The 25,281-nt window shown below is 53.6% G+C and overlaps 1 protein-coding gene across 2 annotated transcripts in view; it reads right to left on the bottom strand.

The window, feature by feature from the left end:
* Positions 1-25,281, bottom strand: part of MYH11 (myosin heavy chain 11) — a 141,868-nt gene that overhangs the window by 9,875 nt on the left and 106,712 nt on the right. For both annotated transcript variants that reach the window (XM_075564544.1, XM_075564546.1), the window contains exons 15-35: positions 24,287-24,401; positions 21,521-21,714; positions 19,610-19,731; positions 19,431-19,500; positions 18,793-18,953; positions 18,435-18,543; positions 17,473-17,604; positions 17,174-17,380; positions 15,057-15,194; positions 14,204-14,327; positions 13,020-13,191; positions 11,597-11,809; positions 9,435-9,579; positions 6,484-6,690; positions 4,823-4,927; positions 4,593-4,745; positions 4,078-4,326; positions 2,124-2,336; positions 1,583-1,795; positions 1,215-1,376; positions 460-588 (exon numbers count right to left, since the gene is read on the bottom strand). In XM_075564544.1, coding sequence (XP_075420659.1) covers positions 460-588; positions 1,215-1,376; positions 1,583-1,795; positions 2,124-2,336; positions 4,078-4,326; positions 4,593-4,745; positions 4,823-4,927; positions 6,484-6,690; positions 9,435-9,579; positions 11,597-11,809; positions 13,020-13,191; positions 14,204-14,327; positions 15,057-15,194; positions 17,174-17,380; positions 17,473-17,604; positions 18,435-18,543; positions 18,793-18,953; positions 19,431-19,500; positions 19,610-19,731; positions 21,521-21,714; positions 24,287-24,401 — 3,333 coding nt within the window. The remainder of the gene's footprint in view (positions 1-459; positions 589-1,214; positions 1,377-1,582; positions 1,796-2,123; positions 2,337-4,077; positions 4,327-4,592; positions 4,746-4,822; positions 4,928-6,483; positions 6,691-9,434; positions 9,580-11,596; positions 11,810-13,019; positions 13,192-14,203; positions 14,328-15,056; positions 15,195-17,173; positions 17,381-17,472; positions 17,605-18,434; positions 18,544-18,792; positions 18,954-19,430; positions 19,501-19,609; positions 19,732-21,520; positions 21,715-24,286; positions 24,402-25,281) is intronic.

Raw genomic sequence — 25,281 nt, forward strand, 5'->3', positions numbered from 1 at the left:
CCTGGTCCGCTCCCATCACAGGGCCCCTGCAGTCTGCAGGCCCCTGGGAACAACCCTCCTCCTCTGAGCTCACAGGCACATCAGGAGGCTGGGTGACTCTCAATGCTCTTAGGTCACCGAGCCGTGGGGAAGGTGAGATGAGGCAAGGGGAGCGGTTAAGTGTACACCCGGCGTGGGGACGATGCCGCAGGAAGCAGCGGCTATTCTGACCAGGAGGCACTACCTCTATTTTTATATTATAATAATAAATCACTTTATGTGGGGCCCTTACATACATCATAACAATCTATACACCCATTATCTCAAGCGGACACATACAATTGTTAGCGTCCACAATTTCCAAACATTATCTTTCTTCTTGAGCCCTCTGACATCACCCCACTTTCCCCCTCCATCCCCCACCCTGCCACCCCCGGGAACCCTCAGTAGATTGTCATTTATGCGTCATCTCGGCATTACCTCTTGTAGCTGCATGAGATCCGCCTCTAAGCTCTTGGCCTTCTTCTCATTTTCCTTGGCCGTGGCAAAGATCTCGTCTCTGGACGTGCGGGCATCTTCCAGCTCACGTTGGAAGTCCTTCATCTGTGCCTGAGTGGGGTCGGGGTGGGAGCAGGGAGGGGGGCATGAGCAGATGGCAGTGGGTGAAGATATCCTGATGCCCCCAGCTTCTCTCTCCAACCCCCACGGGGCTGTGGACATCAGGCCAGGTGGCTGTTGGGCCCACCAGGCTTACTCAAGCAGCTGTGCCTCTGCTGGCCTCTGACAGCAGTGACCGCAAGCCCAGTGACAGCCCTGGCCAGGAGGCCCTTGGGTGGTGCAGAGGTTAATATGCTCGGTGGCTAACTGGCTAACCAAAGTTTGCATCTACCGAGGTGGGGCTTGGAAGAAATACCTGCCATACACCACACACACGCACATACAACACGCATGCACACCACACACATACGATACACACCACGCACATACACACTGCACACACACGCATATACCACACATGCTTACACATACCACACACACACACACCATGCACGCACATATACCATGCACACGCACCCCCCCCCCACAGTGCCGAATTCCACTCTGACACACACAGCATGGCCCTGAGTCAGCATCTATCCCAAGGCAGCGGCTTCGGCAGGGCAGGAGAGGACAGCTCAGTGGGGCTGGAGGAAGCCCAGCGGGGCAGACACTAAAGGCAGACCTGCTTTGCCCACCTGCAGTTTCCTGAGCTGCTTGATGGCTTCCTCCCTCCCCTTGATGGCCGAGTCGGCTTGGAACTCCAGGTCCTTCAGGTCCCCTTCCAGCTTCTTCTTGGCAGCGGCTGCCAGTGCCCGTTGCTTTCGCTCGTCTTCCAGTTCAGTCTCATACTCGTGCAGCTGAGTGCAGAGGGTGCCGGGTGCTGCTGGGCTCTGCGCTTGACTGCCGCCAGCCAACCCCATCTGCCCCCCAGCCACCCGCCCCATGGGGCATCTCACTGTGGAGACAGGGACAGGGTGGGCCAGGCCTGCGAGTGGTGGGAGTGGTGGTAGGGAGGGGATGGATGGGGCAGGCCGTCCTTCCTTCCCCACCCGGCGTGGATTACCTGCCTCTGCAGCTGTCTCCTCTTCTCTTCGTTCTGTTCATCGCGAGCCTGGAGCTCCCTCTCGAACTGGCCCTTGAGGGCCTGCATGTTGACCTCCAGCCGCAGCTTGGCATCTTCCGTCGCCTGCAGCTCATCTTCCAGCTCCTCCAGCTGCGTCTTCATCTCCTCCATCTGGGTCTCCAGGGCACGCTTGGACTTCTCCAGCTCATGGACCTTCAGGCAGAGCAGGAGCCCTTTTTATGGGATGACTGACTCCACTGGGACCGTCACCTCAGAGAGGTCAATTCCACCCACCCCTTTCCCCCTCCCCCCCCAGCTCAAAGTCAATGGGTGACTTTGCCTGCAGGCTGTCTGGCTAGGAATCAAGATGACCCCATGAGAGCACAGCCCAGAGCCTTCCCCTTGTCCTCAACCCTGACTGCAGGACCAAACTGCTCCCACCGGAGTAACTGAGGAACTCCCTGAATCCCTCAGTCATGGCTTAGGACCAGAGAGGCTGGTCTGAAAGATGGAAGAATCAAAATGACACAGCATCACTTACATTCTTGCCCACATCATCCTTGGAGCTAACCAGGTCTTCCATCTCGGCTTTGAGCATCTTGTTTGTCCTCTCGAGCTCCTCTCTGGCTTCCAAGGCTTCCTCAAGAGCCCGGGCCAGGGACAAGGCCTTGGTCTCCTTCTCCCGGGCTTCCGCCTCGGCTCTGTCCCTTTCGTCCGCGTATTTGGAAGAGATGTTCTTCTCCTCGGCTAACAGCTGCAAAACCACACAAGACCCCGTGGTGAGCCCATCTGAGCACATCCGAGGTTGGGCGCCATCCTATGGGGAAGAAGCCCTGTGTGCTCCTGGACTTGTCCAAGTGCGGGGCTAAGTCACCTACAGACGTGGTTTATAACCTCCTTGCCTTTGAACTCCAGAATCGGCTGTGCAACACCAACACTGCCCATGTTAATTGGGTCACAGTCGAGTAACGTCCCATTTTGCCAAAGGCCACTGAATTCTTTTGTTGTCTCGTGGCCATGAATGGCTTCCTGAGTGTGCCCCGTCAGCCTAAGTAGGGAAATGATGGGGAGTGTGTGGGTGGAAATGCACCCAGCTGTCCAGGGACAGACCATCTGGGAGCCAATTCGTCTCCCCAAAGATGGAGCAATGCATTTTACACCGTACCATCCAAAGACCAAACTTCCAGAGTTCTGCCAGTAAAGCACCGTCCACACAGAAACCCTACACTGTGTGACAGGAAGCAACCACATCCCTCCACTTAGCTAATGAAGCAAGAAGACATGCTGGCATAAGAAGGGATGGCTGATGGGAAAACGAAGAAATGGAGGTGGCTTGTGGAAGCCCAGCCTACCACGGCCACCTGGAATGGTGGGTGATCTATAGTACAATCCAGACACTGGTTTTTAGGAGGGAAAAAACAACATTGCGTTACCTCTAAATTTAATCACATTTAGTGCATTTGGGTAAAATGGGTTAAAAGTTGATTGTTTAGATCACAGAGGCGTATGTGTGTATCAGAGTCCTTTCACTGTGCACAAACCTTTTACTTTGAGAGAAGCATGATTATAATAAAGGAACCCTGGTGGCATAGTGGTTATGCAATGGGTTAGGATCCACAAGGATGGCGGTTTGAAACCACAAGCCACTCTGTGGGAGAAAAACGGGGCTTTCTACTCCCCTAAAGAGTTAAATTCAGAACGATGGCAATATAGATACTAATATGTCGGATACAACTGATGTATGGATTATAACAAGAGTTGTAAGAGCCCCCAATAAAATGATCGTAAAAAGCAAAGGAGTTATAGCCTCGGAAACTCACAGGGGCAGCTCTACCTTGCCCTATGGGTCTCTGTGGGTCGGCATCGACTCGATGGCCGTGAGCTTTGAGTTCTGGGTTCCTGATACCAGAACAAGTGAGAATGTGCGGAGCCATCTGTAAGTGACTGTGAAATGCATGCGGTTAGATGAGACACGGACGATAGGTTTCATCCTTATGAGATAGAGCAGATCCAGCAACTTGTTAAGACCTGAATCCAGGTGGCGGCAGTACAGGTGGGTAGTATTCACTGGACAATTTCTCTAGCTCTGCTGTTGGCTTGAAATTCTTCATGACGAAATGGGGTATTTGAAGGATATACGCGGAATCGTTTGGAATATTCAATAAGCACTTGACTAAGTGTCAAGGGAACGAAACGAATGGACAAAAGAGCCTTCTTCCTTGTAGAGCTAGACGAGACTGCGTTTGCAGACGGCCCGGGGAGTGGTAGGCAGAGAAGCGCGCAGTTCTTGAGGCGCCTCTGCTGCATCTCCCTCTGGTCTAGTAGCCTGATGGGTTACGGCCATGCCAAGCCAGACGGCCTTCCACCGCTTCCGGCCAACCCGAGGGACGGGACACAGATGGGACCGCACCAGCCACACTGGATGCCACGCCGATGCAAACCGGGTCCCCGCCACCAGCCACAGAGACCCAAGGAGAGGGCACTGCTGCCCCTACCTGATCAAACTTCTTCTGCTTCTTCTCCAGGTTGGACACGAGCTGCCGCTGGTTGTCCAAATCAACGACCAGGTCATCCAGCTCCTGCTGCAGCCTGTTTTTCGTCTTTTCCAGTTTGTCGTAGGCGGCCGCCTTCTCTTCGAACTGCTGGGTGAGGCCTTCCATCTCCTTCTGGAGCCTCTTCTTGCCCTCTTCCATGAGTTCCACGGTGCTGGCGAAGTCCTGCAGCTTCTTCTTAGAATCAGAGAGCTGAAAGGGCAGAGTCCAAGGTGGGGTGAGAAGAAGGCCGTGAGGGTTCCCTGTCCCTGCCCCACCCACCCCGCCACCGCGTGACCCTGAGCAGTGAAGGCTGCTATCTTCTTGTGGAAGAAACCCCATAGCAACAGCAGCCACCGCCAGCAAGCCAATGAGGCCCGGCTTCTACTCTAAGAACACACGCCATCTCCACTGGAGGACCCCGGGTCCCAGACCGAATCTGAGAGGCCCCGTGAGGAGCGTGCACCTGGAGCCCGCACCTGTATGTTCAGGGTTGAGATGTGGCGCTCGAGGTTCTGCTTGGCTTCCATCTCCTCATCCAGCTGGTCCTGCAGGCTGTTCCTCTCGTCTTCCAGTTGGCGGAGCTTGGTGGACACATGGAGCTTCTGCCGCGTCTCTTCTTGAAGCAGCTCCTACGAACAGGACACAGAGGTGCCGGTGATCCACCTCTAGAAGGTCCTACCCCTGGATGATGGGGTTGGCTACTCACCTGAGTATCTTGGAGCTGGGAGCTGAGGGATGCCACGTCCTTGCCCAGTTTGATGGCCTTGCCCTCCGCCTCGTTGAGCATGATGGTGACACTCTCCACTTCATTCTGGGGGCACCAAGAGAGTGTGGTTAGTCAGGGCCTCTAGCACAGGATCCCTGCTGTGTAGGATGAGGCACCCTTACCCCCCAACCCCGCCCCCCATGGCTGCACCACACAGGAGTTTTGCTGTCCACCTATCGAGAGAATACCCAGAGGTATTAAACGCTGTCTCCAAGCGACATCCAGGGCCTACAAGCTGGGTGCTTTGGCACCAAGGACCTGCTAGAATGTTAAGCTGTATTGACTGGGCCCTGGCCTCCCTAAATGGATCCTGGGTCCCTCCCAAGATGGGCAAAGATGAAGCGGTAGGTCTGAGCGCCCAGACACGGAGAGATGCGCTGGACCGGACCCCGTAACGATGGAAAGGAGCCTTCTTTACTTTTTTTAAAGATCTTTCTAAAAATCATTTTATTGGGGGCTCTTACAGCTCTTATCACAATCCATCCATCCATTGTGTCAAGCACATTTGTACATATGTTGCCATCATCGTTTTCAAAACATTTTCTTTCTACTGGAGCCCTTGGTATCAGCTCCTCATTTCCACACGCCCCTCCCCCCACCTCCCTAGAAAGGAGCACTTCTGACCATCAACCGGGGTCCCATTTTTTTAATTGATCCAGAATGGCTTGAGACAAATGCAAAAACCAAAGAAAACTACTGTTTTCTCTGCCTTGCACTCCACTCTGGAGGTACACAGGCCTCTATCCAGCCTGTCTGTTCCCATGGTCAATGACAATTGGCAAATCAGCTTGGCTCTGGCCCTTGGGGACACTGCAAAGCCTCTGCTCCCAACCGTGTTTGGGAAAATCGTACTGATGCTCCCACTCCCTTGCCCTAATCTGAAAGCACAATCAATAGTTCAAGTGTAACTGTCTACCACGACAGGCAAGTCAGGCTACATGTCCAGTCGAGGCTAACATGCCGGGTCATTCCTCTGTCGAACCTCCACCAATGACTTTCCATCCCTCTGGGTAAAGACCAGCCTCTGGATCACAGGGCCCCAAAGGCCCCATACCATCTACCCATACCCTACCTCTGAGGCCCCATTTGGTACCACTCCCAACTCTACTTAAGCGGACTGGCCTGCCTGGATCTTGTCTCATGTCTTCACCCACCACTGGGCCTTTGCACATGCTGCCCCCGTTAGATGTCTACTCTCCATCTCTCTAGGGGAAGCCTTCCCTGACTCTTCTTGCTCCTAAACTAGGCCTAGTGTATACTTAGTACAGTTCGTACCTCCCCAGGCCAGCATAATCTTACATACATTCTCACGCTGTGGTTAGAATATCCTCTACCCCCCCGGGTGGAGCTCAGTCAGGCTTAAGGACAGTGCAAGGATATCCCACTATCGCATCTCAGGAGTCAACACGGTGCCTAGCACACAGGAGGGGCTCAGACCCTGCTCGAAAGAGCAAACGAAGGTTTTAAAAGCGGACATTGAGTAGCAGAACTTCCCCTCCAGGAATGTAACTAGAGGAAACCAGCTTGCTTTTACAGCCAAAGGCACTTCAGGTTGCCTGCCTCCTCCGGCGGCGGCTGGGCACTGGGCCCAGGCTCCTCACCTGCAGCTTGTGGACCCTGTCGTTGAGCTCGGCGCGGGCCCGCTCCCCGTCGCTGCACTTGGACTGCAGCTCCTGCAGCTGCACCTCCAGCTTCTTCTTCTTGTGCTCCACTTCCTGCTTGGCCTGGTTCAGGACCCGCAGCTCCCCGGTCAGGTCCGCGTTCTCCTTCTCCAGCGTCTGCTTGTTCTTGTCTAGGTTGGCTTTCGCCTGGCCAAGCAAGCAGAAGGCACGGAGGGCGTGACTGCTGTGGCCCGGAGAGAGTGGGAGGATGGTAACTCTGGGCACCCTCCCTGCCTTTGCCTCACCAGAGGACAGATCCAGGGACCCAGCGGGTGCAGGACAAGCTGGCTGGCAAAAATCTCAGAGATCCTGTCTTCCTAAAACTGCAAACTGGCATCCCAACGCTATACCGGAACGTTCCTCATGCCCTGTTTGGTTCAGTCTGTACTCCCTACCAGCCCCCTCCCAATTTTCAATTTGTTGCCAGCATTTCAATAAAGAAATTTAGCATAAAAATCTCCATCCCCAAATTGTCTTTTTAAAAGAAAAATCTAATGTTCCATATCATGACCGTGAATGTGGTTACCCAAGAGTATGAAGTTGTCAGATTGCATTGAGCTATACGTTTAAAACCAGTGTATTTGACTGTGCCACATGTCTTTTACAAATAGCACACCCGGGTCAACAGCACACGTAAAATGAGCATAAGTGAGGACATTACATGAAAAGGTCCTGGGACCGCATCACCCATGCATACGTGGCAATCCTGGGACCGCATCACCCATGCATACGTGGCACAGGTCTCCCGATGTTCCCACAAGTGAACTTGGGCCTCGCCCACCCTCATTCAATCATCTGAAATGTTACTTTTGATCTTGTTTGTATAATAAAGGTATAGTCAAGGTCAGAATTCCTGGGCTGAGTTGGCAGTACCGTGGTCATTGGAAATAATATTGAAGCTGTGATTTCTATGGGGAAGTTCGTGGCTGCACCCAGGAGCATTGGAGTCCCTTGAAGCTGATCTCTGTCTGCCCAGTGATGCTGGCGGCCTGCTAGCAGGGCCCCCACAGCCCAAGCACAGGTTGGCCCCACAAGGGACAGGGGCCATCACCCAGTAGGCCCAGGTCACAGGGTGCCAGCCTCAAGTGAAGATGGCCAGGGCAGGAGCCCTGTGAAGGCTCAGTCAGGTCTGGACCTCCTGTGTTCGTGGCTCTCATGCCCACTCTGCAGCTTCTGCACTGGCAGGGCATTCATCTGGCCCAAATGTGGCAGCCAGACAGCTGAGTGGAAAGCCTTTCGGGGCTGCCTTGCCAGCTCACTCTCCTGCGTGGGCTCTCCAGCCTCCTGGGCTGGGGCTGGCCGCCTTGGCAAGAGCTAAAGATGGGAAGGGTAGGCGGGGGGCACTCGGAGGTGATTTCTTCCTGCCTCTGGGGAAGCAGTTTGTTGAGCAGGGAAGGAATCCTACTGGAAGAGGAGCCTGCTTCAGAAACTCAGAGAAGGCTGCTGCATGTCCACTGCTGGGAGGCAAACCTCTGTGTCAGCTGGCACCAAAACCCAGGCTTAACATTAAATCCGCCAAACGGGAAAAAATTAGCAACATGTAAAAAACAGAATTGGTACGGAAATAACGGGCAAGGTTGCCCTGCACGCAAACCCTGATCATGAGCTCGCTGCAAAAAACATACCTCAATAATTCCGACATAAAAAAAATCTGGGAACCAGTCTTACCGCCCTGCAAGGTACAGTCCACCTGATCTAAGGAGTGGCCGGCCCAGTTTGCCGTAGCTGTAGACCCCAGCACTCCCTGTTTTCTCGGGCACCAGCAGACTATTGCGTTGAGGGCTAATTATTCAGAAGGTATATTTTTAATAAAGGGTTTCTCTTTTTTTTAAGGGAAAATCGTTGAAAGGGGGAAATGTATATCAGACATTATACATTAGTATAGGAATTCGCTGAAAGGGGGAAGGCATATCATACATTAGTGTAGAAGCGACCTGTCCCGGGAGAAAGACATCGTGCTGGGATAGGGTCTGTGAACCAGGAAAAGACCTCAGGGAGACGGACTGACACAGGGCTGCCACAATGCGCGTGCGCATGGGGGCACTGGGAGGACGGGACAGGGCCCGCGGAGCTGTTTGTTCAGGTGTGCGTGCAGGGTTTGCCCCGAGTTAGAACTGACCTGACGGCACCTAGCAACATAAATGGCACACACACAAAAGAGTCATATTTGTATAAAATATAGACAGCATTGAGAAAAATGTGGTTCTTGTTCGGTGCCGGCGAGTCGGTTCTGACTCATAGCGCCCTTACGCATAACAGATCGCAACACTGTCCTGTCCTGCGCCACCCTCAGCAATTGTCCCTGTGTTTGAGCCCGTTGTTACGGGCACGGTCTCATTAAGGGCCTTCCTCTTTTTGCTGCGCCCCCTGCCCTGCCCCCCGCTACCAAACATGAAGTCCTTCTCCAGACTGGTCTCTCCTGACAACAGGACACAACGTAGATGGTTAGTATTCAGATTCCGCTGACAGTGGACACGGCCAAGCACGGGCAGGCTGGGGCGAGCTGAGCCTCTTTAGTGCTTTCCAAAGTGTGGCCACCAACAGGGTTGAGGGTGAGATTCGAACTCTGCATTGTTAGCAGTGCCCCGGGCGAAATGAAATCAGCCCAAAGGAGCCCTCGTGCCACGGTGGGATACGTGTTGGGTTGCCAACAACTAGGTCAGCAGTTCAAATCCTGCCCCCAGCTGCTCCTTGGGCGAGAGATGAGGCTGCTCCCGCCGTGGCGATGTACGGGGCGACTGAGTCAGAATGACCTCTCTGCAGATGCTTCTGGATGGGTTCCAAGGGCCAGAGAGCTCCACTCTGTGCCACTCAGGAACCCGCCCCCCGGGCCCTGGTCTGGTTCTTGGAGACTGTTGGCCGGCTGCTCATGGCCCGACTCCCCGGCTCACCCTCTTGAACTGCTCCAGCTGCTCCGTGAGCTCCTCCACGGCCTGCGTGTGCTTCTGCCTCATCTCCTGGACCTGCGCCTCGTGGGACCGTGTCTCCTCATCCAGCGCCTTCTTCAGCACAGTCACCTCCTGCTCCCTCTTGGCCCTGGATGGGAGGAGACCGAGAGGGTGTATTTGGGGAGAAGCAGAGGGGTGCTCAGTGCTGTGTCGGCGCAGGAACCGGAGCTCTACCCAACTCATGAACTTCACTTTCCCCGCCGGATGTCAGGTGACTGGGAAAGTCGCTCACTCTCTGGACCTCAAATGTCCTCAGCTATAAAACAGCGATACATCACGTTGCCTCCCCAGCATATCTCACAGGTCCATCGAACCAGTAAAGGAAACAATGCCAGTCAGCGCTGTGTCACTGCTGTTCAGAGCACCAATGACGTTGACACGGAGCTCCGCCCGGGGTGGTGCAAAGGATGAAGCGCTTGGCTACAAACCTGAAGGGTGGCAGTTTGAATCTACCCAGAGACTCCTTGGGAAGAAGGCCTGGGAGGCGACTTCTGGAAACCCAGCCACTGAGAATCAAACTGAGCCCAGTTCTGCCAGAAACACGGGGTCACTGTGAGTCGGGACAGACAGACAGGCAACTGGTCGCGCTTGAGTGGTTATGTTTGACTCTGAGCCAGGCCCTGAGCTAAGTGCTTTAGACACACCATCTGCTTGAGTCTCCACAGACTCTTCAGAGGCAGGTATGACAAGAAGAATAAGGCTGGGGGCAGTGAGTGGCCTGCCCATGAGGCAATCTACTAGAGGACTCTCAATCAACACATGAGTGAGCCAGATTCTGAACGCAAGTCTGAGCTTTTACGTACTGCCCCGGGCTCTGGGTGGTGGACTGTGGTGCTGTAGCCTCCAGGCATGGGGCAGGGATGCAGCACAAACCCAGGAGTGAGGATGTATCTCAGGGCACACAATGCCGGCATATGCTGACACATGAGAGATACTCAGAATATGCTCGCTTATAGTCAAACCTGCAGACACAGGAAACTGAGGAGGGAAGAAACCTGCCAGGGAAGGAAGCCACCAATATTTTCCACCAGAAAAAAAAAATGCCAAGAAGGTGCTCAGACGGCACCCTGCTGTGGAGAGTCCCAGAGAAAGGAGGTGGGTCCATAGACTGCAGTTCTCACAGGTGTGACCGTGTTTGTTGAACGAACAAAGGACCCCGTGTTGCTGGAGCAGCATCGGTCACCTGGATAGTGATCTGGGTGCTCTGCCTGCTGCCTGTCTGCGGTGACTCTTGACTCCCCAAACCCGAATGTGATCAACAGGATTTTAGAAATGAAACACTAAGACACATACAAAATTTCCTGGATAATTCTACTTCAGTATACATACACATACATGCATGTGTACACACATGCACATATACATACATACATGAGGACTTTTAAAAAGTTCATGTGAAATGGAATTGAAAAGCATGTATATATGTGTGCACATGTATGTATGCGTGCATGCATGCATGCGTATATGTCTATGCAGGCATGTGTGTGTACACACATGTACAGCCTTATGTATGAATGGATGTATACACATATATATGGATGGAGAAGTAACCAAAAAGCAAACTCATTGCCGTTAGGTGCTTACCAGCTCCCAGCAACCTTGTATAGAAAGATGTAGTTTTTAGAAATTGAACACAAAAACTTAGATGGAAAACAAGGATGCCCTCAACTCTGACGCCTGACACTACTGTGTGTGCACGCATGTGTGTGCATGTGCGTGTGTGAGTAGAAATGTGTTCCACGGGGTTTTCAGTGGCTGCTTTTCCCTGAAAGTAGATTACCAGGACCTTCTTCTGCAGCACCACGGAGTGGGCTTGACCTTGAGACCATTTGGGTACCAAGCGCACTCACCGTCTGCACCACCAAGGACTGACCGGCTAGATGACTGCGTGCAGCAGGACGGAAGGACAGACTCCACAGTGTGAGCTGTGGGTAATTTTCCTGGTTGTCTTTGAGCATGAACTATTGTTAGGAGGCAAAGTAAAATCTAAAACAGTCGTCCTCTTAGGAGAGCAAGCTGGACACAGGAAGATCAATGCAGCGCCCACGAGGTCCCGTGAGTCGGGATTTGCTCTGGGGCCGTGCCACCTCGTCCCCGGCTCTCACCTGAGCTCCTGCTGGGTGGCAGTGCTGTCCAGCGTGTCCTCCAGCTCCGTCTTCAGTGCCTCCAGCTCCTCCCCCAGGTCTCGCTTCTGCTTCTCAGCCTTGTTCCTCGCAGCCCGCTCAGAGTCCAGGTCCTCCTGGAGGTCCGAGATAAGGCCCTCCAGCTCCCGGATCTTCTTCAGAGCATTGTTCTTCTGCGCCATCTCATCTTCCAGCCTACGGGCAGCACCCCCCAGGATTAAGGCCCCTGCCATCTCCCAACACGGCCACAGGTGTTTCTGGAACCACACACTCTTATCCCATGGACATCAAAATGCATCTCACTGGTGGCTCCAGACAGAGAGAGGCCCCCTTCTGCTCTGTGTGGCTGCGTGGTACTTCCAGTGGAACCGAGTGTCCAGTTCTCACTTAGTATAAGAAGCAGGCCACGGGAGGGGCTGTGTTGATGGAATACAAGCCACCACTCTCGCGGAGCAAGGTGCCTGCCTGGTACACAGGCAGACACAGAGCCCCCCATTTCCACTGAGTGCGTTTGTGCTCCCGGTGACCCCGTGGGTCAACAACAGGGTGTCTGTCCTAGGTACGGTACAGACGACCATGCCTTTCTTTTGTGGTTCCGGGGAAGGGGTGGGTTTGAACCATCACCTTTCGGTGAGTAGCTGAGGGCACACCACGTGTGTCCCTGAGGACCTTGGCCCAGTTTACAGGCAGGGTTTCATGGGTGCTGTCTGCGAATGGAAGTGACTTCTTCCCTTTGCTTGCCTGCTGAGAGTGTGCTCCACGCAACGCCTGGGGAGCTGTCTGAGCCAGGGCCCTCCCCCTGCTGGGTGGGTGGAGGTGGGACCTGGGGACAGAGTGGGCTGCAGTCGGAAGGGGGTGAGGGGGGGAAGTGTTGGTCCCGGAATTTCCCCAAGGAAAACTCCCTACGAATAACAGCGAGGGCCAGGAAGAAGACCGCGTCTAAAATTAATGGTGGTGATGATTGGACGGCTCTTCTCCATAGGACTGAACGACTGGGATGGGTGGCATGAGGATGAAGTGTCAATCAAACTGTTCATTAGAAACCACCGCCGACAAAGAACTCGCTCTGGGTTTCGACCAAGATCGGTGCATGGGGGACAGAGTGAGGAAGGGGCGGGGGACAGCTCTGCAGGGAGAGCGTGGGATGCAGGCTGCTCAACACAGTGACTGTACTTCATGCAAGGAGACGGCACTGCAGCAATGGGGGCCACCGCCACAGTCAGCTTAGGTCAGAATGGGTGTGGGGGGCGGGGGGAACTGCTGGATACCAGGACAAGGAGCGGGTTATTGGTGTATGGCAAGGGTATGGGCAGGGTTGGGGAGGCTCACTGGTGGTCTGACCCTGCGCCACCCCCACCAGGGACACGTGGACGTACAGTGGCAGTGCCTGTGCTCGGTGTGTTACCTGGCCAGGGCCGCCTGCAGCTCCTCCTCCTTCTTGGCCAGCTGCACCTTGAGCTCGGCGATCTGAGCCTGGAGGTCGGCAATCTGCTCGTGGAAGTCGCTGGCCTCACCTTCCAACTTCCGCTTCAGCTTCTCCAGCTCCTGCCGGCTCTTCTCCTCCTTCTTGAGACGCACTGTGAAGAGCCAGGGGCTCGTCAGGAGTGGAAGCCACCAGAGGCTCCTTCCGCTCCGGGGATAGGACCCCACTGCCCCCACCGCCAACCACATCCCCGAGACCATTAGCCTATGAGGAAAGTCTATTCCCCTCCAAATACAGAAAAGCTTCCTTCAAAAGTACAAATAACAGGAGCCCTGGTGGCAGAGTGGTTATGTATGGGGCTGCTAACCACAGATTCAGCCGTTCAAAACCACCAGCTGCTCCTCAGGAGAAAGACGAGGCTTTCTATGTCCATAAAGAATTACAGTCTTGGAAACCCACAGAGACATTTCTGCCCTGACCAGCAAGGCTGCTGTGAGTCGGAAAAATATAAATAGCAAACATTTACCATTTCAACATGTTGTATCTGTACAGCTCGGTGGCATTAATGATAGTTATCATGTGATGCAGCCCCCATCAAGATCCAATTCCAAATCTTTCCATCACCCTTCCCAGAAGCTCAGAGCTCCCTGAGCAGGAGTTCCAGGGAGTCAATCACGAGCTCTGGACTCCTTAAAACCAACAAAACCAGACCACTGCCGTTAAGTGGATTCCGACTCACTTCCGCCCTCTAGGATGGAGCACAACGGCCCACTGGGGTCTCTGAGATGTGATCCTCACAGAGTCTCATCTTTCTGGTGGGTTCCAACTGCCTGCCTTTCGGCGAGCGGCTGAGTGCTTTAACCACGGTGCCACCAGGCCTCCTTTGGGTCGTGACACATTTGCCTATTCTAGATTGTTCACAGGAATCGCAGCATCCAGATCTGTCCTGTGACTGACTGCTGTTGTTAACCTGTATACCTGTCGGGTCCCTGGGAGAGAGAGTTCACTCAACAGGAACAGGCTGGCTCTCTGGGGGTAAAGGATCATTTGGGAGCTTGATTCGCCCTGGAACTCTCTGGAAAGAATCTGCCACTCTTAGATGGGCTTTCTGATTGTCCTCCTGTTTAAAAATCTCCACTCAGACCCCTTCAGGGAAGTCGGATTACCTTCCAGTTCTGAGATCATAGATTCATGCTTGTTCTTCAGCTTGGTGAGATTCTTGGCCTTTTCTTCTTCTTCCGCCAGGTTTGTCGTTAAGTCGCTAATTCTCTCTTCAAGGAGTTTTCGCTCCTTTGGGGGAGCAGGGGGCGGAGAAAAAGCAAAACAAGGAAGGTGAGCAGTTTTGTTTTTTTTGACGTTTCTCTCTGCTTTGAACGGAAGGGGCCCAGCAGACTCCCTTGGAAGACACTGTCTGGGTTGGACCTCCACTTTGAATGCATTCCACTAAGACAAGTCTGCAGAGAGAGTGTGTCTGCAGACACTCACCGATCACAGAGACAAAGTGCACCTGTCATTTGGAAGGATCTGTGCTATGTGGACCGGAGCCAGAGCCGTAGCAGGAATGTGCTTTGACCTGCCCTCCTCCCTCCCACCTATCTCCCCAGGCACCTCCCCCACCTAGCACAGGGCCTGACTCACAGTAGGTGTGCGGTTTGACATTGACTCAAAGAACTAAAAGCGTCTGCCCCTCAGTGGGATGGTCTCGTGGTTTCGGGCGTGATCTGCTGTAAACTTGCCCATCATTTGCACTGAAAGCCCCCCAGATCCTGGAAACCGCTTAGTCCCAAGCAAATGCAAATAGCAGTTAGTGGAACCTGGGAGAGGCTCTGATGTTTGTGCAAATCACTCCTCAGCAGCTCTGGCATGGCTGGGACCCATCCAGGTCAATGCACACACGGTTCCCAGGCCATCCTGTCTGTCACTGCTGGGAGGCAACTCGGTGCTTAGCCTTTGGTCTCTGGGTGTGTTTGGCTGAAGAGGGGTGTCCTGGTTTTAAGGCAGAAGTCCCACCACGCTCACCTTTGACAGCTTATTGTTCTGGTCATCCATGACCAGGATGTCATCCTCCAGTTTCTTGATCTTGGCCTCCGCTGTGACCTTCTCAAGTTGTAGCTTCTGCCTGGCAGCTTCCTCCTCCTCCAGCTGCTCTTCCAGGTCCTGAGAGAGACGGGGGGGGGGGGGGGGGGCGTACGCGCGGCCTTGTCTAACCCAAACTCTCCCTCAGGGAAATCTGGGGAGTGAGTCAGTACCAAGAGTGGGCCTCAACCCCCACCCCCCCCCAGTACACCGCCGTCTCCACTCGTAGGAAAGGAAAGGCTTGGGCAAGCCACTCTGCCTCGTGGCGCCTCAGTCTCCTTGTCTATAAAATGGGCATAGGAAGAGCCGACAGGGTCACTGTGACTCAAAACCGACTCAACAGCCGTGGGTTTGGTTTTAGGTTAGTGTCACATATTACTAGTTTTTTCATTTTGGGGGAGCAGGGGGGAGGCAAATGGAGCAAAACCAGCTCCCGTTCTATTGGCCAGAGAATGACTATGGAATGGCATGATAGTATGCCTCACCCTGTGTCAGCATTCTACGTACTGAACTCTCCCTGACCCCCACCCCACCCCCACCTTTACCACAGTCCAGAGATTCTTGGGCATGACTCCCTTCAACAGGAAGAACCTATTCAACATTCTCACCATGAGGGCGAGCTGGACTTAGTGCCTTGATTTCTAAGACATGAAGAGGAAGTCTTAGTCTAACGGCCAAGATGGGATGCTCTGATAGATTTATTGTGCCAACCTGGCCAATAGGAAATGTGGGATTAATTAGGTCACAGTTTGACTGGAGGGCAAAGAGATAAATGACTCTGCAAGGCCCACCCCTGTCTCTTGTTCTCTGGTGATCTGACCAGCGGACCAGCGTGCTGCTGCTTTAGCTAGTTCTCTGCCTCAACCTGTGTGTTACACTACCTGGAGGCCAAGCCAACCCATGAGCTTGAGGCTCCTTCAAGACCTGCTTCGCCATGCTGCTGGTGCACACATTGCTTGAGTTTGAGGCTAGTGGATCCTGTCGCCTTGCGCTGCTGAAGCTCAATATCCCATCCAGGCCTGCTTGGCTAAGCTCCCAGGCTACTGACTATTGCTGACCCCCCCTGCTGTTTGCTGCCCAAGGGAAGATTCTGCCTGCCTTGCTCGAGGGAGGACTCCACTGTCTGCTTCCTTGACCTTGGACCTGGCAGTCCACGTGAGTTGAAGGACTTTCAGTATATTAACTGTTCCATGAAAGTGAGTTGAACTGAGCCCTCTGTACTGCTGTGTGGGCGAATTGGCTGTTACATTCATTCTCGCTGTATATATATATGTAATTATATAGATCATATACACAGTTACATAGATATAAATCCTTTTATATCTATATAATTATATAACTATAGATATATCTATACAATCATCTTATATCTACATATTCTATCTATGGAATTGTGTTCTATGTAATTTTATATAATTATACCACTAGAAATCCTCTTATATCTATAAAATCATAACTGCCTTGGTTTTGTTTCTCTACAGAACCCTGCCTAACACACACACAAAAGGCACATGTATGCCCCTCTGCTTTCTCTCTTGAATCATTGGCTTGGGCTTCTGCATAGACTCAGCTGCCCAAGCAGCACCAAGGAGTACCACACGGAGCAGGAACAGAGGCCTCCCGCCATGGCAGTTAGCCGTGGTGGACACGGAGCCTCCAGGCCCCCTTCGTAGAACTACAGCCCAGCCACCACCTTGTCCCCAACCTCACGAGAAACCTGGGGCCCCAGCTACTCAGCCAGGCTGCTCCCAATTTCCTGATCCATAGGAACTAGGTTGGGATAGTAACTGGTTTTAAGCGAAGTGTTGGGGTGATTTCTTGGCAGTTCAATCAACAACTCATGGAAGCACTCTCCACCGGGAGCGCTATGAAGAGAGAGGGCGAGTGAAGTTTCTGGCCGGCAGGGCAGTAGAGCCCAGCGGGCTCTGGTGGAGACCTGTGTTCTAACCCAGCTCTTGGGGAGACCTTAAGCAGAAGGCCTCTTTCTTCAAGCCTTGGTGTCCTCCTCCACCCTGTGGCCCACCCCACGGGACTACAGGGAAGCCCCGCTAATGCCTCACCAACATCTGCTGGGCCATTTTCTTCTTTTCAGCCTGCAGCTGCTGGCCCCGGTCCTCCTCCTCTTCCAGGCGGGCCTCCATCTCGTGCAGGATCTCCTCCAGCTCTTGCTTCTTGGCTGCCAGTCGGACCCGCATCTCCTCGGCCTCTGCGTACAGCTCTGTCTCGGCCTGCAGCTGCTCTTGAAGCAGGTTTTTCTCCTCGGCCAGCTGTGCGAGGGCCGGGGACAGGGCTGGTGAGCCCAGAGGGACAGAGGGCGCAGCTTCCCTCCCCGCCCCAGTCCTGCGACCCGGGCGGGCACCTGGGTGTGCTTTTGCTCCAGCTCCTTGAGCTCGCCCTCTGCCTTCTGCTGCCGCTCCTTGATCTTCTGCAGCTCATCCTCCTTGGCCTGCATCTCCTCCTCCTGCCGTGTCACCTGCAGCAACGGCTTCACCTGCACGCACAGGTCCAATCGTCATTGGTTAGGGTGGTCGGAAGGAATACGCCCTCATTGTAATACATCAGAACAGTGCTTGGTAGCTAGTGCTGTCCCCCCCCCCCCCCCCCGGGGGACATGTGGCTCTCTCTGGGGGACATTTGTGGGTGTCACAAATGGGGGCTGGGAGGCCACGAGCGTCTAGCAGGTACAGACCGGGGATGCTGCCAACCAGCTGCAATGAACAAGACCGCCCCCACGAGGCACAAACCCATTTGACAGGGGGTGGGGGGGGCACGTGACACCTTGTGCAAAAATGAGCAACAGAAAAGGGCACCAAGGGCCAGGAGACCCTCTAGGATGAAGGAGAAATCCTCCACTGAGTTTCCAAGGTGCTCCATCTTTACCGGAGCAGACAGCCTCATTTCTCTCCCACAGGGAGCCTGGTGGGATTGAACCACCAACCTTTGGTTATTAGTCTAATACTTAAGGCACTCTGTCATAGGGCTCCTTCTTCCTATAAAAAGGAACCATTCATTGTCCTGGGTTTAAAAAAAAAGAAGCCAATCCTCATACATCACATACTGTATACCTCCAATTACATAACCTCTTTGAAATGACAAAGTGACAGAAGTGGTGGCCACAGGCTAGGGAGGTGGCGGGAGCAGGTGGGAAGCGGACAGGGCCATCAAGGGCAGATGGAAGGGTCCCGGCTGTTCTGGAACTGTGTGCAGGCCTCAGTTGTACTATATGTCCAAGACAAAGGCCTGCTCAGGCCCAGAGCTCACAGGGGGATGGGGGAGCGAGGATGGAGAAGGGAGCGCGGCTCAGGGAGCAAGGGCACTCACTTTGGTGAAGAGTCTCCACCATTGCCAGTTCCGCAGCTTGAGGTAGGCGGCGCAGTTCCTCTGGATGACCTTCATGGCGGTCAGCTGCTGCTGCCTCTTGGCAAACGCCCTAGGACAGACAGGCAAGGCCCACAGCTCATGAGCAAATAGCTGGGGGGGCCGAGAGGGCCCCCCACAGTCTCAAACTCCAGAGCCCATGGGTCTGGAATGCCTCTTCAGCTGGGCATGCATTTAGAGTGATGACATTGTTTCCCCCCTCAAGAAAAAGCGGCTCATCAAGTCAACAATGCATCTAATAGATGACCCTCATAGAAATGGGGGGTGGGGCTGCGGGCAGATGGTAGGGAGCTGTCTTTACTTTCTGGCCAGGTAGCCACGGCACATCGCCTGGAACGCCATGATGACATCGGTGATCTTCAGATCTCGTTCCTCTTCCAGGTGGGCCAGGACCCCAGTTCGGAAGAAAATTTTGCTCTGCCCAATCCGATACAAGTTGGGGTCAAGTTCTAGGGCTTTGATCTGCAGAAGGAAGGAGAAACAAAGTTCATGTTTGCAGCTGTGCCCTTCGGGCAATGATCCCATCACCAGCAGCTGCTGGGAGAGAGGCCTGAAGCCGGGCTACCCGTGTCTCTTCAGTCTCCTCATCAGAACTGTCCACGCACCACCATTGTCCCCTGTCTGAGCAAGCTTCCAACGTCTACTGCTCATCTTGCCTCTCCAGCGCAGGCCCTAATTCTGTTTCTAAAAACACACCGCTGACGAAACCTGTTGCTTTGTAGCATCAAGTTCATTCCAACTCGGTTGGACCAGGCGAGAATTGCCCCATAGGGTTTCCTAGACTGTAATCTCTACAGAAGCTGGTCACTGGGGCCTTTATCCTGTGGAGCTGCTGGTGGGTTGGAACCACCAACCTCTGGGTTAGCAGGTGAGTGCCTAACCATGACACCAACAGGGGTCCTTGACCATGACCCTGCCCAGAAGCCAGGATGGACTCACCATGAGAATGCAGGCCTGCTTTCCATCCATGAAGCCTTTGGGAATGGCACTTGCAGCCAGGATCTCGTAGCTTGAAACACAGGAAAGAAGTCACCAACTCTACCTCTGTCATTGGTCCCAGCACCCAGCTCCGCTCACCCACCCAGTGTACACGCTGGCCGCGGCCAGAGTGGGCTCACCGTTGGCGAAACTCCTGGAAGACGATCCTGTTGGGGAAGCCCTGGCGACAGATCCGGATGCCTTCCAACACCCCATTGCACCGGAGCTGCTCCAGGACCAGGAATGCATCCAGCTTGCCCGACTAGGAGGGCAGAAAATGGCAATGATTCCTGGGGCAGGGACCCCAAAACAAAAAACCTAGATGACCAACGTGGTGCGGTCTGGGTGGGTAGTAACAGCAGCACTGGGTGAGGTCTCAGGTGAGGGTAAGGGAAAAGGCGCGCACTTTCTCTGGGCTTCCAGGCCCCATCATCCCTCTTGCACTTGGTGACAGAAGCCATTACCTGACTCAAGACCAGGGCTACATCCAGGTCACATCTCAATCCCTCAACCCTCAATTCCCATCAATCACCATCTTCTATAGCTCCTGCTTCTCAAATACCTCCCAATTCACCTGCCTATCTCCAGTCCCATCATCACAATAATCCACACAACCTGGACCATCTCCTACCTGGATAACTTCAGAAATCTCCTACCTAGTCTTCTACTCTCTGTTTGGCCTTTCTACCCTACCCCTTGATTTTATTTCTAAAATGAGAATCTACTGTGACCTATTGTTGCTATTGTGTCGATCATGGTGACCCCACATGTGTCAGAGGAGAACTGTGCTCCACAGGGTTCGGCTCAATGGCTGAGTTTTCCGAAGTAAATCATCGGGCCTTTCTTTGTGGCCTGGGCGGAGTAGAGTCTCCAGTTTGCAGCCAAGTGCATTCACCATTTGCCCCACCTAGGGACTCCTCCCCTGTGGTAACCCTACAGAAAGAAGACCCAACTCTGGTCAGCACACAAAGAACGCTGGGGTCTAGTTCCTGCCTGACCGTTCAGCCTCATTCTTCCCTATCCCTGCCTCACACCGTCACATGCCAACATCACTCCACTTTCCTCTCACTTCACTAGGTTCAGTCCTGTGCATTCTCTAACGTTCACATTGTCTAAGAAGCTTTCGCTGAGCCACGAGGCTGGGGTAGGAACCCGAACTCCTTGGTGGTCTCATAATCTATCCCGTTACATCGTGATTCTCAGCTCGTGCGTCTATTTCCCCCATAATCTGCTATTGCTTTGTGATGGAAACTGCCTGCCCAGTGCATTGCAGAATATTCACCAACATTCGTAGCATCTACCCCCAAGATGCCAGGAACACCCTCTTCTCAGTGTGGCAACCAAAAATGTCTATAAGCCAAGCACACTGCCATTTGGATCCTGTGGAGCAACTGGTGGGCAGGTGCCCCATGCTTAACCCACCATACTACCAGGGCGCTAGTAGCCCCAGCGGAGAACTCTAGAGCTAGATGGAGAAACCTGCAGGCCAGGACTACAGCTTATCTACCACCGCGTCCCCAGCACATGGCATAGCCAGGAAGCTGGTGGACAATGACTGCATGAGGTGGTGCCCTTGACAGACAGTGAACTCGGAACTGAAAGTCTCTGGACACATTTTCCTTTCCTCCCTTGGCTTCTTCTGCCTCCAGAGATGAGGCGTAACCAAAGTGGTTCCAACTCACGGTGGCTCTCTCTGTTTCAGAGTTCAACCGTGATCCACAGGGTTCTTATGACTTGACCTTTTGGAAGACTGCCAGACCTTTCTTCTGAAGAGCCTCTGGTTGGCATCAACCCACCAACCTTTCTGGTCGTGACCCCAGTGCCTAACCATTGGCACCACCAGAGCCTCCAGGGATGCAGAATGGGTACCAGATTCAGACAACCTTCCACCCACGGCTGATGGACCCCCAGTTGGGGAAGAGTCAGGGTTCCTCGGTCTGTGTCCTTCTGTCCATGGTCTGTACCAGCACCTCTGGGCCCCTTCCCCCATAGCCCTCTCCTTGATTCCCAAGCAGCCCTGGGCTAGCGCTCAGCAGCCCCGGCAGGCTCACCCGCTTCTCGTGGTTGGGGATGATGCAGCGCACGAAGTTGGGCGTGGTGTTGCGCAGGGTGGTCATCAGTTTCCCAAGCTGCTCCTTGTAGAGCTGCCCCACCGTGCGGAACATGCCCTTCTTCGTTTTGGAGGCGCTGGGCAGCGAGCTCTCCGTCATCTTGGCCATCTGGTCGAGACCCACGATGCGGTCCACTAGAGGGACATTAGAGTAGGGTCAGTCCTCCGGGGCCCCTGGGCTCCCACAGTGGGCCAGAAAACCAGGCCCAGGCAGGTGGGAGAGTGATGAGCCCTGTGCTCAGAACCATCTCTGGGGAGCCCCAAGTCCCTCAATGCCCATTCCTTCCCATCTCTTCCATGGGGTCTGGAAGGGGTGGAGGGCAGAGGGATTTTCCAGTATTATCTATTTCAGAGAGCGCCTAAGTGGAGGGGACTGGGAGCCAACCCCACTATGGCCATGGACTCACTGGGTCTCATGGACCTGCACCCAGTGCCTCAGTTTCTTCGTCTACATAAGAGGTTAGGCCAGCCCTCAAAACCCAGGGTAACAAAAGGGGAATCAAGCAGGGGAAGCACTACTTTCTTAACTCCTTCATCCCACCACAAACATTCACGGAGCACCTACCGCACTCCAAAGAAGTGCAGATGGCACGGGTGGGTTAGGACTGGGCTGCTAACCCCAAGGTCAGTGGTTCAGACCCACCAGCTCCTCCACGGGAGAAAGATGAGGCTGTCTGCTCCCATAAAGAATTCCAGCCTCATGGAGCCAGGCTACTCTGTGCTGCAGGGTTGGTAGGAACCAGCGTTGACTCACTAGCAGTGGAATTGGTTTTTACCATATCCCAACCCTGCGGGTTATAGTGCATGGCCATTCTCCTGGAAGCACAAGTCCTATGTCGATATATAAAACATGCCAAGGGCTGCCGGGGAAATGGGAGAGTGATGGGATGAGGGTTTCCCTGATCAACTGCTTTTGGAGCCGAGGCCCAAAGGCAGCAGAAGACTGATCATGGAGACGTTCCGGGGAAGAATGCTTCAGAAAGCACAAACCTGCAGTACCCCATCAGCAAGTACTCAGCCCAGTTCTGGTCACCATTGACTACACCTCAAGGGCCACCCATGTGAGTGAGAGGAAACCTGTGCTCCAGACGGCTGCTTTTCAACGGCTGCTGTTTCCGAAGCACCTGGCCAGGCCCTCTAGGGGGACTCAACCCAGCAGCCTTTGGGTTGGCATGGAGCAGGTTACCACCCAGGGACTCCATGATCAATACCAAAGCAAAATCAAAACCACTGCCACCAAATAGATCTCCCCCCACAGTGATCCTGTAGGGCAGGGAGAACGAGCCGCTTGCTCTGTAGGGCTTTCCACGTTTGTCAGTGTTATGGGCGCAGCCTCTCCCACCTTTCTCCAGTGCAGTGGCTGGAGGGTTTGAACTGCTAACCCTTCCTTTAGTATCTGAGCACGTTCACCCCACCGTGCCACCGGGCTTTCTATCGCCACTGTCAAACCCAACGCAAACACACTGCCATGAGCTGCTTCTGACTCACGGCAGCCCCAGAGAGGGGTCTAAGACAGCCTATGTTTATCCTGCAGAAGCTAGCGAGTTCGAATCACCACCCTTGTGGCTAACAGCCCAACGGTGAACCCACAGGGCCATCAGAACTACGGGCATCCTTTCCTTTCACAGAGGACTCAGACTCTCCACCAGGCCAGCTGATGCTGCACGTGCCAAGCCCACCGACCCCCATCAGGGCTGCATCGTTTCTGCCCCTTGTAGTCAGCCTCATCTGACACCACGGAGTCAGTTCTCGGCTAGTCTTTCTCCCACCAGAGAGATAGACGGATTGATCCTTGAGGGAAGATTCTTAGGGAGGCCCAGGGTGAAGGAGATCCAAGTTGAGATGCAGCTACCCAGTCCCAGGTTCTGGCACACAGTTGGCCCCCGGGGCGCATTTTCTATTATGCTTAAAACAAGGGCTACATCCTCTGCGCCAAGAACAAACACATGGCCACGGACAAAGATGGCCGTGGGTGAAATGAGCAAACGCCAGCCTCAACCATCATTCCAGTTGCCGCCATGGAGCACTGACTATGGGTCAGGCGGGGCTAAGTACTTGATGTGGGGTATCTAAACATTGGTTCCCCAAGGTACCAAAGTGAAGTCCCCAGACCAGCAGGACCAGGGAGCTTATTAGATAGAAATGCACACTCCTAGGCTCCGCTCAGACCTACAGGCTCAGAACCTCTGGGGTGGGGTCCCAGGGATCTGTGTAGAACTGTTTTCCAGGGGACCCTGATGCATGCCCAAGTTTGAGCACCTGGGTCTAATCTAACCTTCACAATAAGCGTGGGAGATGTGGAAACTATTACTGTGTCCTTGATTTCACTAATGAATAAGCAAACAAAAGTTTAACAAAGTTAAGCGACTTGTCCAAGATGACGCAGTTAGCAAGTGATGGAGACGAGCTCTGGTTAGGACACCCAAAGGCACCACACCTGGGAGGGTCTGGTTCTGCTGCGCACTGCCTGAGCTCTGACCCCAAGACTAGCTCCCTGCGGGTCCAGTTTGGAGGTAAAGGGCTCAGGGCAACCGCTCAGAGGGAGGTGGCTGAATGCTTCAACAAAATGTTTCTTGTTAACCTTGTCCTCTCCCCACACCCACTTCCCGGGAGCAGGTGTGGGGACTGGGGACAGCTGGGAGGAGATGGAGGACTACAGTGTTTGATTCTCCTGATCCACGTGACCCCAGCACAGGGAGCATCTTACCGTCCTTCCACAGGTCAGCCACAAACTTGTCCGAGGAGGCATTGAGGAGGGAGGTCACATTGTCGTTCAGTGGGTCCATGTTCTTGGTTAGCCAGGCACTTGCATTGTAGTCCACCTGCCGAAGGCCATTCCACCCATCAGATATCCACAGTTCTGCTCAAAACTCCCCCCCCTTCCCTTCCCAGGTCTCCCAAGGTCAGAGAGGATGGAACCGTGGCAGCCAACATAATGGGAATCCACAACACCAATGACAAGACCAATAGACCAGTGTTTGGGGCCCTGCATAAAGTAGGTCATCAACCCACGGTAGACACTGGGGGGAAGGCCTCTCGCCCATGGACTTGTCTAGTAACCCTTCTCTGGTCACCCTTTCTCCAGAGCCCAGCAGGGTCCTGTTGAGTTCTGAAAAGTTAAGAGATTTTATGATGGACAGTAACCTCCTTCTCATATCCAAAGTTCTCCCTCATGCAGAGAAGGCTTGGAAATTATGTTTAAATTGAGTGTGATCTCTAATGCACCTGGAGCAATAGAGAAAGAAAGTAAATCAGAAATAAGAGGAGAAGATGGAACGGGAACCTAACCGTCACCACGAACAACAGTCTCCTTTGCCATGAGACCCAAACTGGGTGGTGCCTGGCTACCATCACTGAATATTTTGATCCAAGATTCTGTAGAAGGAAGAATCCTCATCACACACACAAACACAGGGAGGGGGCAGGGTTGCAGAATGGGATTGCAAACTCCCATAGAACCCAGATTTCCTGGAACCACGAAGGCTGGATCAGCCATCACCTGAAATTACTGCCTTAGGATAGTCTTTAACCTTAAACCAAACGTACCTCCTCAAGTCTTAAGACCCAACAGTAACTCAGTTTACTTGGTAAAGAATCTTGGCCTTGATTATTATCCCTCTGCCTTCCCGTACTCTCAGGGAGCCATTACTCCCGTTACTGTTTCTGAAGGGTTCTCTACTTTGACATTCATGTACTGAAGGA

Source organism: Tenrec ecaudatus, chromosome 12, assembly GCF_050624435.1.
Source record: "Tenrec ecaudatus isolate mTenEca1 chromosome 12, mTenEca1.hap1, whole genome shotgun sequence".
NCBI classification, from domain to species: Eukaryota; Metazoa; Chordata; class Mammalia; order Afrosoricida; family Tenrecidae; genus Tenrec; species Tenrec ecaudatus.